Source organism: Cnephaeus nilssonii (genome assembly GCF_951640355.1).
Source record: "Cnephaeus nilssonii genome assembly, chromosome: 18".
NCBI classification, from domain to species: domain Eukaryota; kingdom Metazoa; phylum Chordata; class Mammalia; order Chiroptera; family Vespertilionidae; genus Cnephaeus; species Cnephaeus nilssonii.
The window spans coordinates 33294620-33309618 of NC_137089.1; the positions used below are offsets into that span (position 1 = coordinate 33294620).

The 14999-nt window shown below is 41.4% G+C and overlaps 1 protein-coding gene across 1 annotated transcript in view; it reads right to left on the minus strand.

The window, feature by feature from the left end:
- The window catches only part of ASPH (aspartate beta-hydroxylase), a 166209-nt gene that overhangs the window by 12121 nt on the left and 139089 nt on the right, over positions 1-14999 (minus strand). Inside the window, exons 19-21 of the mRNA XM_079796054.1 lie at positions 11398-11496; positions 9242-9331; positions 4846-4983 (exon numbers count right to left, since the gene is read on the minus strand). Of these exons, the coding sequence (XP_079652180.1) occupies positions 4846-4983; positions 9242-9331; positions 11398-11496 (327 nt within the window). The remainder of the gene's footprint in view (positions 1-4845; positions 4984-9241; positions 9332-11397; positions 11497-14999) is intronic.

Here is a 14999-nt window from a genome sequence, read left to right on the forward strand (position 1 = left end):
AACGTCTGGTTAATTAGCATATTACGCTTTTATTATTATAGATGTATGGTATGGGCATTGTCTGTCTATTTAGTCTCTCATTATCCTTTCTGAAGGGAAAAGATAATTCAAGGCACCCAGCACTGGGGCAAGACAAGAGTCTGCAGAACTGAATTTTGTTTTTCTAGACAGTGGGAGAAGCAGGGTTTCTTTTTCTAGGATAAAGGAGAAAAGACAGTCCAGGTTGCCAGGAGAAACATGTCTGGGACGCAGACAGCAAAGGAGACCCACAGTCCTCAGACTGTAGCCTAGACTGGCAGGGACAATGGCCAATAATGTCAGTCGAAGGAAGGTAAGAGGAGGGACCAAGGTCTCTGCATGGCTCTACCTACTGTGAATAGTGTGCTGAGCTATGTCCTGAGGGAGCTACAGCTAGGAGCAAACCCCCCAAAGCTAAGGGGCTAAGCTGATGGGGAAGCTTTCTGTGTATACGCAAAATATGTCACCTGATAAACAGAGAAGCAGGTGACCCATAATGTGTATGTGACACCATTGTAATCAGCTAGTTATTAATCACAGGAACAGAGCGAAGGGAAGGCCAGACATTATGAGCATGGCCATTTGGGCAGCTTCACCAGGAAGCTGCAACTTCACACTTTCAACGGAACCTCCAGTCCATTCCCTGCAAAGCACTGGGGGGAGGGGTGCAACAAAGGGAAAACAGTGCATGCTCAGCAAAGTCGGGATGACATAGGTAGGATGCCTGTCAGTCAAACCTGGGAACAGAGACCATTGGCCAGAAGGGGCAGGGCCACTACAAGCCCATGAAAATTTGGAAATACATAATCCCCAAGACAAAGGCGTTTTCTCTCTCTTGGCTGCCTTGTTTTGCACTTGCCTGTGTTCGCTCCATGGCCATGTGGACCCCCCATACGATGGTCTAATGGACTGCAGCTGGGAACACAAACTAAGCTAGCCTGATGCTGGATGGGACTCTGCTCTGACATGGAATGTAAATCTGGACACTGGCTTTGCTTTTAACCCTGATGAAGGCACGCTGGGACTTCTTCCTGGGTGGAACAAAGGCGAATGGGACCTTGGAAACTCAGGGGATTAATTCCACAGAAATCAAGCTTTCTACAGTATGTCATCCTTCCAGAGGGGCCCCTAGAAATTCTTATTCTAGCAGAACCCCAAGAAGCCCACTGCCACCGATAACATACGTGTATGTGTATGGTTAAGACATAAATCTGTGTGTATGTGCAGTAAGCCATAGATCATGACCTACTTAATAAAAAACTTGGAACTGCAAATGAAGTACCAACCTACAGGTACAGTTTGCAATTGTCCTAAAGCAGTGGTCAGCAAACTCATTAGTCCACAGAGCCAAATATCAACAGTACAACGATTGAAATTTCTTTTGCGAGCCAAATTTTTTAAACTTAAACTTCTTCTAACGCCACTTCTTCAAAACAGACTCGCCCAGGCCGTGGTATTTTGTGGAACAGCCACACTCAAGGGGCCAAAGAGCCTCCTGTGGCTCGTGAGCCACAGTTTGCCGACCACGGTCCTAAAGTATCAAACACCGTGCTGTGAGTTCCCAAAGAAAGCCACAAATAAAGCCAATTTTTAACATGTTTTTTTTTTTTTTTTTTCACATTCACAAATACTGAAAACCTACCCATTTCACTTTGAGAAAGAAAACAACCTTTTAGTTTGGAATAATTCAAAGAATAGAGAGTATTTTATCCTTTTGCTATGGCTATAATTGGCATCACATGCAGTCCTAAAACCTTAGTAGTATCTACTCCTATGAAGGGCTCACGTTCAGACACACACAGGCACACCCTTGATGGTAAGTTTTTGTTGCATTTTGTTTTGGTTTTGAGCCTTACCAAAAGCTCAAAGGAGAGTAAAAACAGAGGCCATTATTTGGTACTTAGAGATTAAAGAAACAGGCTTCGCTTCGATGGGTGAAATGACTTGCCCAAGGTGTCAGAGCTGAGAACAAAACGAACCTGCTTCTAATTGTAGACCCCCTTTTAAAGAGTCCTCCTTTTTAAAGGGGGGCTACAACCAGCAGATTCCCCGAGTTCTCTGAACTCCCCTGGTGATACTGTCGTTTTCAGTGACAGTATCATTGGTTTCCCAAAAGCTTAAGCTTTGAATTACAAAAATAGGATTAAGCTATTAGCTGATCTTAAGGCACTGCTTCCAGTGCGGCCTCATACCTAACACTTTTCCATAAAATCACGAATCCTCTTATTTTACAGCTTAATTCCACTAAATCTGACATTTTTACTTCTTTCTCAATCCATTTCACCTCAAAAGCAGTTCAGTGAAAACATTCAAATATTTAATTACACCGCTAGAAATGTTGAACCACTAATGCTATTACTGTGTGTCCTCCTTTTTTTCCTTGTCCAGGTGACGCTATTCATACACAATAGGTCTCTTAGTAAAAGCTCCCGTCTGAAGGAAAATGACCCAGAGCCTAATCAATCATTCTTAAGTACTGTGTCACACCATCGGCAAAATATTACTGGGCCCTCCTCTCACTGAAATAAAACTACAATATGAGGAAAGGAAAGCTTATCTGTGGTGCGATTTGTTTATATCTGAGCGGCTGTTCTGAAACACCCAAACACTCAAAGGATGCCAGGATGTTCCCTTTCCCCAGGGATGAAGGGAGGACAGAGCCAGGTAGCAGGAAAAACAAACACTAAAAGGATGCTTTAAATAATGGTTTCCCGTTGCTCCTGGCTGTTGCGTTTTCCATGTTCTTCCTATGCATGCCTGTGTACATCTAAATTCACCTCCGAGTAAGGCGGATCAGAGAATAATCTCAGAAAAAGGAAGAGCAACTTCCTTAAGGTCTGATGGCTTCTTTCCCCACTAGAAGAGATTTCTTTTCTCTTTTCTATTTATAGCCTAGCAAAGACGTTAATCCATTTTTGTTTCAATTTCTATGTTAAATATCCCCAAGGCACTTAGGGCTCTGATATTTGTGATTTGGACAACCACTTACTAAATTTTAAGGAGCACACACCTAAAAGAAAAAAAACTCGAGTGGAATATTTTCCTCTAAATGTTTTTCATCGAGTTGCATAGTCTCTCACCACCCCCCGCCCTGTGCCAAATGGCAACGTACACAATAAGGGGGAACAATGACATTCAACAAAAGAGGAAAACAAATGATGACTTTCACTAACATTGTCTCATGCCTTCAAGAAAATGGCCCTCTACATCTCCCTGGAACACACCATGAGGATAATTTAAAGGAAAATGTACCATCCAAGGCAGTTAACTGTCACAGAAAAACCCGAATGTGGGTGATAATCCTAAAAGGATTTTGGCCAAAGCACGGTGGCTACCAGATTTAGAAAGTTTCCACTTTTAGATGTTAACGCCCGGGTGAGGATCCACGTTCGGATCTGAGAGCACGCAAGGTCAGCGAGGGCACTGAACACTCAGTCACCTTCCAAGCACCATTGTGCCTCTTCCTCCTTCCTCACAGAACCCTGATTTAGTTCAGATATCCACCCTCCTGCAGATAATCCACTGAATGGAGAGGAATAAGACCCTTCACCGCTCCAGGGGTTGATTTGTTGTTTTAAGGAAAATCTCATAGCCCCTTGCCAATAATTGATCCAGAGCCGAAATGTGACTTCAGTTGACTCCATCAGACAGAAGGGAAAGACTTTTGCTCCCTGCTGGAAGCTTCTTACCTCAGCCTGTTGCCAGCTACTTGGTTTCTCAGACTCCCTTATAACTGTTGAGGACCCATGCGACATGGTTATGAACAATAGAACAGGGTCTGCTTGGAGGTTTCTAGAAGGCCATGTAGGGCTGGTGTGGTGCTGAACAATGTTAAGAAGCCCCCAAATCCTTTCCAACTCTCCCCGCCCACCCCATTCTAGTTGCTGCTGGCAGCCATCCTGAAGAAAGCTGGCTATAGACAAAGCTGACCGAGGAAGAGGCGCACAGACAGGAAAACCTTCCCCAATTACACAGCCCTGAGGTCTGCCTACCGCAGGCCTCCTTCAGAGGAGCCAATCCGATTCCTCCTGGTGGAAGCCAGGGTCATGCTGCATTTCTGTTACTTGAACTTGAAAGCATCCTAAAAGCTACAGTAGAGAAATAGACTTACAAAGAGACCAAGAGAAAAAGATTTTCTGGGAGAGAACCAGAAGCGCTCAGTGTGATATAATCTGAGAGAAGATGGACTATTACAAAGAACAGAATCACCGACAATGCTAAAGGCAGTACATGCATCAGAGACGCTATTTTCCCTGTACTGTTTCTGCTTTGGAAATAGAACAACTTTAAAGCAATCTGCATTCGCTGTCACCACACCATGCTTTTCTGATGTATAAGATATTCAGAGGCTAACTGATGGCAGCTGACTTTACACTGGATTCTGATGATGATTATGGGTCACAATTTGTTGATGATGATGATCAAGTGTGTTTTTACAGTGAAATACAGACTAAACATGGTCAGGTAAGACTTACTCAATGTAAGTACATTGAGAGCACATTGCAACCTTCCTTTTCCCCAAGTAGACTCCATTAATCACTAACGCCTTAGAGACACATTTATTCAAGATGTTCTCGAAAACAAACGAAAATTGGAAAAATGTAAAACATTTATCTAAAGATTGCGCAATAATTTTTACGAGTATGAGGGAGTACTGAAGCCAAAATGCGTGAGAACTGCTCTTTAAGAAAAATTTCTTTCTTCACCATCTCAACTAAACTTTTGGCTCATGTCACCGGATATAAACCTCTCTCTGCCCTGACATTCTTTTCCACGGGAAGCGTCCTGGTTTTGAGGAGGAAACAGACAGTCTGAGTCAACACTCACCTTCACCAGCTCCGTGTAGCCTGTTTCTTTTGGGGTCCACCATGGCTGGGCTTTCAGTCCGTTCACATTGTAGAGCGAGCGCTGCCAAACGGATGCAAAGTGGCCCCTCTTGTGCCCAAGCTCGTACCACCTATACGCCTGAAAGAACAGAAAAAATGAACTGAGGCATTTTTATTAATTTTAAAATTAAAGTCACGAATAATCAAGTATTACTTTTCGATATTTAAATAAAGAGCTTGCAAAAAAAATAAAAATAAAAATAAATAAATAAATGAAGAGCTTGCTAGTCAGGCATGCCCAAATCGGTTACACTGGTGAAAACGGTTCTTGTACTGGGTCCCTGGTTATGACCCATTATGACAAGGGAATGTGTGATTTTATTTTCAGTCCGAGGCTGTGTGGTCTTTTAACACAGGATTCATGTTGCATGCACTCGGGTCTCCCTCAGTGTTCAGTAGAGTCTAGGACTTATTTGTTGAGTAACAAACAATTTTGGACACTGACGTAGACTATATAGTCTAGCTTTTATTTCTTAAATTCTGTTTTTGAGTTTCCTTTTAAAAGAATTGCAATTTTGATAATTTCTTCAAAGATATCTGCATTTACTGCATTAGAATTCTGAAATCGAGAGTTCCTCTTTTCACATGTCTTTTTCTTTCTATGTCCGAATTCAGGAAGGCCACCCAAGGAAACAGTGTAAATCCTCCATTAAATTAAATAGACAAACCAGGCTGGTGTGGCTCAGTGGTTGAGCGTCGACCTATGAACCAGGAGGTCACAATTCGATTCTCAGTCAGGGCACATGCCCAGGTTGTGGGCTCCATCCCCAGTCTGGGGTGTGCAGGAGGCAGCCGATCAATGATTCTCTCTCATCATTGATGTTTCTCTCTCTCTCTCCCTCTCTAAAATCAATAAAAAATATATTTTAAAAAATAGAGATTTTTTTCTTTTAAATTACGTAGACAAAAGGAAATTGTATTCTGAGTTGGCATTAATATAGTGACAGCCCATATTAGACTTTTTAAAAGAGGGATTTTGTTCCCCTTTTTTCCCCTGCCATAAGGATAACATCTGTGGCTTTAGGCTAGCTGTAACATGATATGACTGGCCTCCAAGAAGACTAGCCTTTTCAGGGACAGCTGGCTGCAGACTGCGCTGCTTCATGTGTCTCCTTCAGATGATGCCCGGCCATATGCTCTCCGGAGGCCCTCCCCACAGGTTCCCCCAGGGCCAGGCGCACACTCCATTGTCTCAGGGCAGAGGACAATCTAGTGCTCTCTCAATAGTAACCCCTCCATTATTGTAAATCTGATCTAATGATTACTTTTAAAGAGTGATTTCAAATACACATTTTAATCAATGACACACCGCCTTTTAATGCCAAGCAGATAAAAAGATGTTCATAAAACTCCAGATATACTTTAAATGTTAACTATAGTGACTTTTACGTCTTAAAATTCATACTTCGAAAATTCTTTTGCTAGAAAAATCAAGTGTGATAGCAGTACCGCTTCATATTTTCAGTAACTCTTTTCAGTTTACTTGCTTTTACGTGTGATCAGCAGTTGATCTTTCCAAGAACTGCAAATATCTACAATTTATAAATGGTGAAGCTCAGGTTTAAAAAGGCTACAATCTTGAACTATAACCCACAGCTCCTGACAATCTGCGCCGCAACTGCTCTTCAATGATATTTTCAATGAAGGTAAAATCATCTTCAGTTTACATAGAGGACCCAATGAATTCAGCCAGAGGGAAAAACACACACACACACACACATCTAAACTACTTTTCAGTAAGAATTTGCAAGAAAATCAAGTTAGAGTCCTTTGAAAATTTCCTCTTTATTATTTCCCTTTTATACTTCTTACCAAGAATACTGAAATAGAGTATCTGGGGGCACCCTCTAAATAAATGTGTTTTCTATACTTCAAATCATTGCCAGGTATGCTTACACACACACACACACACACACACACACACACACACACACACACACAACACAGAAATTACATGTAGAATGATTCCAACTCAGAAAATCCCAGGCCACACCAAGGAACAGGTTTTGTCATACGAGGCCAGAGTTCACTATGCCTGGGGCTCGGTGCGCAGTGGGGCCTGGGAGACACACTTGTGGTGCGAACAGTTGGCTGCAACCTGCCTGTGGAGGACCATGAATGCCATCGCTTGGCAATAGGACTGATTTTTCTTTTGCACCAGGGGGTATTTGAGCACACAATGAAAGTTAAGTCTAAAGCAAGAAACAGCAGCCAGGTTCTCAGAGCCATCACTACATGGAAGGTGACAACAGACAACACGGACTGAGCAAGAGGGAAGGTGACACACAGGAGCCAGACACCAGGAAGCTAACTCTCAGATCCTGGCCTGTCTAGACGGGATGCCTCTCGGAAGAGGGAGGAGCTAGAGTGATTCAAGTCCAGATCCTGGGAAGTGGGCAATGTCATCAAATGAGAGATGGAACCCAGGAAGGAAAAGGGGTTAGAGGAAGATAAGAGAGTTGTCTTTGTGACACTGTGTGGTGGCATAAAGCAGGCAACGGACGTACAGATCTGGACTTTGAGTGGGAGATGAGAGCTGGGATGGGGATTTGGGAGTTATGAAAATACTGGGAACAGCTGAGTGTGAATTGCTGAGACTGTCACGGTCTGTCTTCCTCCCACTCCTATCCTTACGGAACCACTAGGAAAACCTTCCTCAAAAGCAACCTTATATCAGGCTCTGCAGCACTGAGGCTGTGGGTCTGCTTCTCTCGCGGGGCCTGGAGCCGAGCTCCAAGCAGAGAACATGAAGACGGCCGCTTGCTGATGGGCAAACTCAGAGCATGACAATCAATTCACCTATTCCATACCTAACATCAAGAATGTACTAACATGGGGCTTTGCCCGGCCAGCGTGGCTCAGTGGTTGAGCGTCGACCTATGAACCAGGAGGTCATGGTTCGATTCCTGGTGAGGGCACATGCCCGGATTGCAGGCTCCATCCTCAGTGTGGGGCGTGCAGGAAGCATCCAATTAATAATTCTCTCTCATCATTGATGTTTCTCTCTCTTTCTCCTTCTCCCTTCCTCTTTGAAATTAATCAATAAATATTTTTTTTAAAAAAAGAATATACTAACATGGGGTTTCTACATTCCACTGTAAGGATGAATCCTTGTGAACTTTTAAAATTCAAGAACTGTGCTGTTCTGTGCATATTAATAATAAGTAAGCGGATAGAACAACAGTCTCCTAGGTTCAAATCCCAACCCCCTAACAAGTATTCAGCAGTGAATTCTTGGCCCTTGAAGTAAGGGCTGTTTTCATCTAAGATGTGAGAAGAAATCATAGACTTCTTTGATCTATCTGGCTTTGCCCTGGATCCTGAGATGTGCAAAGATAAATTAATCAGTGAGAATAATTACATTTATAGAAATCAAACATGAACATTTATCCGGTGTTAGATATTGCAGCAAAATCTTTCTTGTCCCTCTTATTCAAAGGAGGTATCAGGCATCTATAGCTAAAAGAATGAAGGAACACAAAAGTGATTGCTAATCAGCAATGTCTTCTCCCTTATTTCTAATTCAGGGTCTCCCTTCACCCTTTTATCCATGGCTCTAAGGAGAGCCCAGTCTAGAGCCATGTGATGGTGCAGCTCTTACCTGAGGTGGGCTTCACTGTCCAGCAATTTACATACTGTAAATCATTGTGGACTGATTGGGAGCGTTTTGGAATTTATACATCATGACTAATGATCTAATGTTGTGTTTAATTAGCTGACATTGTACCCAGAAAATGTTTAACAGCCACAAAGAAAATATGTAACCTGTTTTAGCCACTACATTTTCTGAGTCAGTACTTGTTATTACTATTCCTACAGGTGTTCATCTTAAACTTGGTATTAAATATTTCACAAGGTAATTTACTCAATTAACCACGGGGTTCAGGGAGCTTAGGAATCAGTTGAATAAAGACTTTATTCTAAAATAACCACTTTTTAAGTTCCCAAATCAAAATAAATCTAAGGAAACTGTTAAAATATTTTAAAAATATTTAAACAATTTCAAAGATTATCTATTTCATACTTTAAAAATATTTTTCAAGGCAATGTCTACCATTTTATACATACACAGAGATATACACATAGGTGCGCATACACACACACAGCCCTATTTAGAGACTGCTCTTATGATTATTCACTCAGATGCTTTCTTAAAAGAAACTACAGACGCCAAATCCCAAAAGTTCTTTATAGGATTAAGTAAGAGTTGTTGGGTTGTTTCAAAAAAGCTTAAATTATCACCTTCAAAAAATTATGTTAAAAAATTATAACTGTCTTAGAAATAATTTACCCCTACTCTATCCTCTTTTAGAACAAAAACATCATAAACACATTACCTCTTTGTTCCCAACCCTCTGCATGGCATCCCCCAGGTGAAAATAAAATCGCCCATCATCAGTGCCAGGATCCCCAGATTCTATTCCTTCCTGTAGAAAAGACAGTGTTAGCATTTATGGAAGAATACCACAGTCAATTCATTGATTTACTTAATCTTTATATACCAGTTGAAAATCGAAGAACCAGACAAATTCATCTCAACATTAAAGTTTGGCAATTAGATTACCGGTCAATATTTACAATGCAAAACCAAAAGGAGGTTTAATAAAAGTTAAAATTTAACAACACATTCATCATTAATTAACAGCAGACTAGCCCATAAAATTAGGACGATGCTTTGTGAACTGTCTCTGTGGATGTGATCATATTTCAATAGCCCAAATAATTTCTTTGGCCGGGTACCTATCACATTTATTTGGTTTTCCAAATCTAAACATTTGTCATCTAGAGGCTTGTTTAAAAATGCCTGAACCAACATGTTTGGTTACTCATATATGTCTGAAGTGACAGAGGCCCAACTGCAAGTAATATTTTTCCCTCTCCAAACAAATGTGCCCTCCTCACCTTTTAACAAAATATTTTATAAAACATTCGATAGGATTAAAGCTAATTGGAATCTCTGAGAATGTAACTGTTATTAAACAAGTCTTATTATAAAACACTTAGCTGATATCTATCCCCATCTCCCCCATAAGGACTGACACTGAGATTTATGTAAAAAGAAAGAGAAAATACATTTTTTTTTTTTAGAAAGAGAAAATATTAAAGAAAATAAACTTTAAAAAATAAAAAAAAGGACAAAGGTAAAAAAAAAATTCCATATCAAGGATTTCCTTTTAAAAATCTGCATCTTTGAGGCTTTGTCACAAGAAGCCCATTTTCCTGGGAAGAAATTTTATTTGCATAATGTTGAGAAGTAGCTGCAACAAACAGGAGAGAAGCAGAGTTGTGATCAGGGTTCTGGACTGATAGACACTCCAATCAATGTCCTCAGTTGTTAATGGAGCACCCTGCCCCCCACTTCCCCATCTCTGAAGCAGGGAGAGTCCTGCTAGGCCCTTACTGTGTCAAAGGAAACCTAAGAAAACACCTTAAGTCAGAGAAACACACATGCCCACAGAGTCGTGGCAGGGGATGGAAAAGTCTGCAGAGGCCCAGTGACAGCCAAGACAGATTGTGGGGTGCACGCCCACCTCACTCCCGTGCTGGGATGTGAGCCAGATATGACCTTTTATGAGAAATCAGAAGTCTGCATAATTATATAAAACGTGCAGATTCTCAACACAGGCAAGCAATTAGAATTGTTTTTAATAAGAGTTATGTTGGCCAAATATAACATGCAAGCTATTTGCGATCAGTGGGCTGCTATTTGGTACCTCTGATTTATAAGCCCTGTGAAAGAAAGAGATCATAAAAGTATAATATACTGCTACTTAAAAAGAAAAATAAAAGTTCACTGACATTCAATCAGCTACCTGTCCAATATGGCAGCTGCTGCTCATGTCATTATTTAATTTAAAATTAATTAAAATTAAAATTTCAATTCTTCAGTCATACTCGCCACATTTCAGGTGTGGCCAGTGGCTACTGGAGTGGAGTACAGAGGACATGTCCACTGTGCAGACAGTTCCACCGGTGGCCCTGAGCTAGACCAAATGTGATGCAAGCCAGTGGACCAAGATTCAACTGGATATGAGAGAAAACAATGACAGCGTAGTTTAATCTGAGTATTTTGAGCTACCAGGCTTTTTGGAGTTTGACCTCTTCAGTGTGCATTTTTTACCTCACTTTGTATAAGCTGTCCTGAGCCCTATTCAACTTAGTTTCAATCATTTAATTCATTGCCCATATTTTGAAATATTATGTCAGTAACTTTGGTCTACCTTTAAGTTTCAATACAAACTAATAACCACTTCAGTTTTAGAAATGTCTTCATAAAGTCTTTTCCAGAGAGTCACTGCTCACACAGTTGGTGTTTCTACATTGGATACTCTCATTCCTGGTGAAGGTCCACACTGGCCGATGAATGCCACGGTCAGAAGATGTACATTTTCACCATGAAAAGACTCAGCAGTGCATGCCAGTCGATGTACAATGCATAGATTGACTCAGAGCCATCGGAAAATGAACCAAGGGCAAGGGCGGGGACAGTTACCTTCAAATAGGGAATGCTTTCTGCAATCTTGTTCTGGGCCTTCAGGATAAAGCCGTAATGCACTTTAGCGAAGCCATCATTTGGCGCCACTTTCAGAACCTAAACTCAAAGAGGAAAAGAAGCTACTGTGATTGACAACAAATTCTACAAATGACTGTCAAAACAAATTCTAATTAGCTTTGCTCTACTTGGATCATGACGTTACAGCTTAAAACACTAGTGTTTAGTTTCATTGCAATATATTAAGCTTAAATGGCCTCATTTCCTCTCAACTCAATGTTTTCACACCCACACATTAGTTCTTGAAAAATGAAGGAATAAATGTGAAAAGGCAAGGACTGTTAGAGTGTTACTTTAACAATGCAAATGAGCAAAACATCTGTCGATTGTTATGACTTCAATATATTTTTAGTAATCAAGAAAAACGACTTTATATTTGCTATCTTAAAGTCAACTCTGAATGATTATACACTTCTTTACATACATGCCTTATACATTACCTTAACAGAAAACTTAGTTTGCATTTGTAATGTATCATGATCCACTGATTCAATGTAAATTTCTTGAAGGTCTAGCCATTTTCTAAAAAACATTTTTTTAATTGATTTCAGAGAGTAAGGAAGAGATAGAAACATCAATGATGACAGAGACTCATTGATCGGCTGCCTCCTGCTTGCCCCCCTACTGGGGGTCAAGCCCTCAACCTGGGCAAGTACCCTGACCTGGAATCGAACCATGACCTCCTGGTTCATACATAGGTCAACGCTCAACTGCTGAGCCACACTGGTCAGGCTAAGGTCTAGCCATTTTTAAGGACTGAGAAAAAGGGGTGAACAAATCCAATATTCTGTGATAAAACCCAGGTAAATATTTAAAATAAATCAAATTACAGTTTATCTTATGCATTTATTATGATTAAAAATTAATTATGCAAAATGCCTCTAAATAAAAATCAGCAGGGAGAAATCAAAACAATAACATTCAACTCGGGGAGCTACTTAAACAAACTAATTTACGGGGCAAAAGTGAAAGCCTTGATCAAAGGTTACCATCTCAGTGAAGCCTATGCCCAACCACCAGATATAAAACAGACCCCTCCCCCCATTACTAGTCACTTTCTAACTCCTTATCCGGACTCCTCTTTATTTGTAGCGCTTATCTCCATTGACTTATTATTTATTTCAGGGATTGTGTCTGCTGCACTCACTGCTGATCCCCAGTGCTTAGAACAGTGCCGGCACATGGCAGGCTGTGAAGAAGTCTGCACTGACTGAGCGGATGGGTGCATGCTGCTTTCCTCCCCAACGAGAGCTCTGAAAGCAGGCTCTGCGGCTGGCTGCACCTTCCCAGCACCTGTTACCAGGCTGGATGCTGAGGAAGAGCTCAACAAATGCCCCTGGAATTGAACCGGATGGCGGCCGATCATGTCTCCGGTAGCATAACTCTGAAGGGATTATTCTACAAAGCACAGCTACACAGATGACATTTCTGCTTGCTCTAGACCAGTGGTCGGCAAACTCATTAGTCAACAGAGCCAAATATCAACGGTACAACGATGGACATTTCTTTTGAGAGCCAAAATTTTTAAACTTAAACTTCTTCTAACGCCACTTCTTCACAATAGACTCGCCCAGGCCATGGTATTTTGTGGAAGAGCCACACTCAAGGGGCCAGAGAGCCGCATGTGGCTCGCGAGCCGCAGTTTGCCGACCACGGCTCTAGACACACAACTGTCATCTCAAGTAATTGGCAAAGGTACTCCTTTACTAGATATTGTCGAACACACAGACCTCTTCTAGGCTCCAGACACATACACATAAATGAGATACACTCGCTTTATCAGGGAGCTCTCAGTCAAGGCAGGGAGACGGACCCATAAGCAGACAATGGTAGTGCGATGTGGTAAGTGTAACTACAGCGACAGGCATGAGGCATGCAGGGAGTACAGCAGAGGGGCACCTAGCTCCCTCTGGGGTGGGTGTGGCTGGGCCATATGTGGAAGGTGTTTAGGGATGAATAGGAGTTCATCAGGGAAAGGGAGCATGGGGCATAGAGGGCAGAAGGCAGACCACAAAAGCTCCTGTTTAGTTGCATGATCATGATAATCCACCGGGGAGCAGAAAATTAAAATGCCTGTCTTGGAAATGTACCATTTAGTATGCAGCAGGCTCCAGGGCTCTCCTCTCATCTGCATGGCAGAGTCCCACGTCCCACTGATACACATGCGATCGAGAGGGGAGGCTGGGCGGTCAGGCTACCAGAGGCTGCCTCCCTGCTTGCTTCGCTATGATCACCCTCTGTGCTCGCTGCAGTTCACAGGCGGGTGCATGAGGGATGTGCAGGCTGTATTATCCAGCTGTAATCAACAAACTCTCAGAAAAGGACAAGTGGCTCTATAAGATCTCTAAGAATCCCAGACTAATGTTAATACTAACAATATAACACAAATTCTCTCTCTCTATTTCTCTCCTTTCACACACACACAACCAAAAAATGGCATAGCTGACATTTCTAGTCACAATACAAACTGTGCATGACATTAACAGAAATTTAAAAATCATATAATCATAATAGCATTACACACTGATATTACTGAAAGTTTTTTTTTTCAGGGAGAATGAAAATATTGTTGGCAGTTAAGTAAAATTTTAAAAATATCTAAATATTATTTCATCTTAAAACGTATTTTGGAATAGCTTTTACAACATCCATCATAAATTAGTACAAACACATACATGCACATGCATTTTGCAGGTATTTGCTTGAATATTTTTTAATTGATTTCAGAGAGGAAGGGAGAGAGAGATAGAAACATCAATCATGAGAGAGAATCACTGATCAGCTGCCCCCTGCATGACCCACACTGGGGATCGAGCCCGCAACCTGGGCATGTGCCCTTGACCAGAATCAAACCTGAGACCCTTCAGTCCACAGGCCGATGACACTCTATTGACTGAGCCAAACCGGTGAGGGCTGCTTGAATATTTTACACTGGAATGTTACACAAGACCACTACATGGGTAATGGGAACCACTAAAGAGTTAAGCTGAGGATGGATGGTCAGATCTGTGACTGGTATGGATAAACGCGGATAAACAGGATAAAACTGTTTAAAATGGAGGGAATTTGAAAGATATTCAGAAAGTAAAGAGGAATTAGTGATTGAGTACCGGATTGTAGAGCCTATGAGGACATGGTGTGCTTGTACTGTTAGCTACCATTTCCCAGGCTACTGTGGCAGCTTACATAAAGATGTATTGAATAAGCAAAGCGATCCCTGAGTAGGAAGAATTTAGGGGGTTACTGGGATGACATGGAGGGAGGAGGGAGACAAAGGAGCACCTCCAAGAGCTGCAGGTGTGAACAACCTAAATCTAACCATTTTAAAGTTGGTCTTTGTTGAAACTAAATGCAACAAAAACCCAGAAAAGGAAAAAGTATAAATTTACTCAAAGATAAAAATCAACATGAAAAAATAGACAATTACACTATCACTTTTCTGGAAATGATCTTTGACTGAGCCATAACGTATCAGGATAAACTGTGGTTAAGGAAAGAGAATCCATTAGACACAGCTTATTAACTCTGAAGTGAAAGAAGAA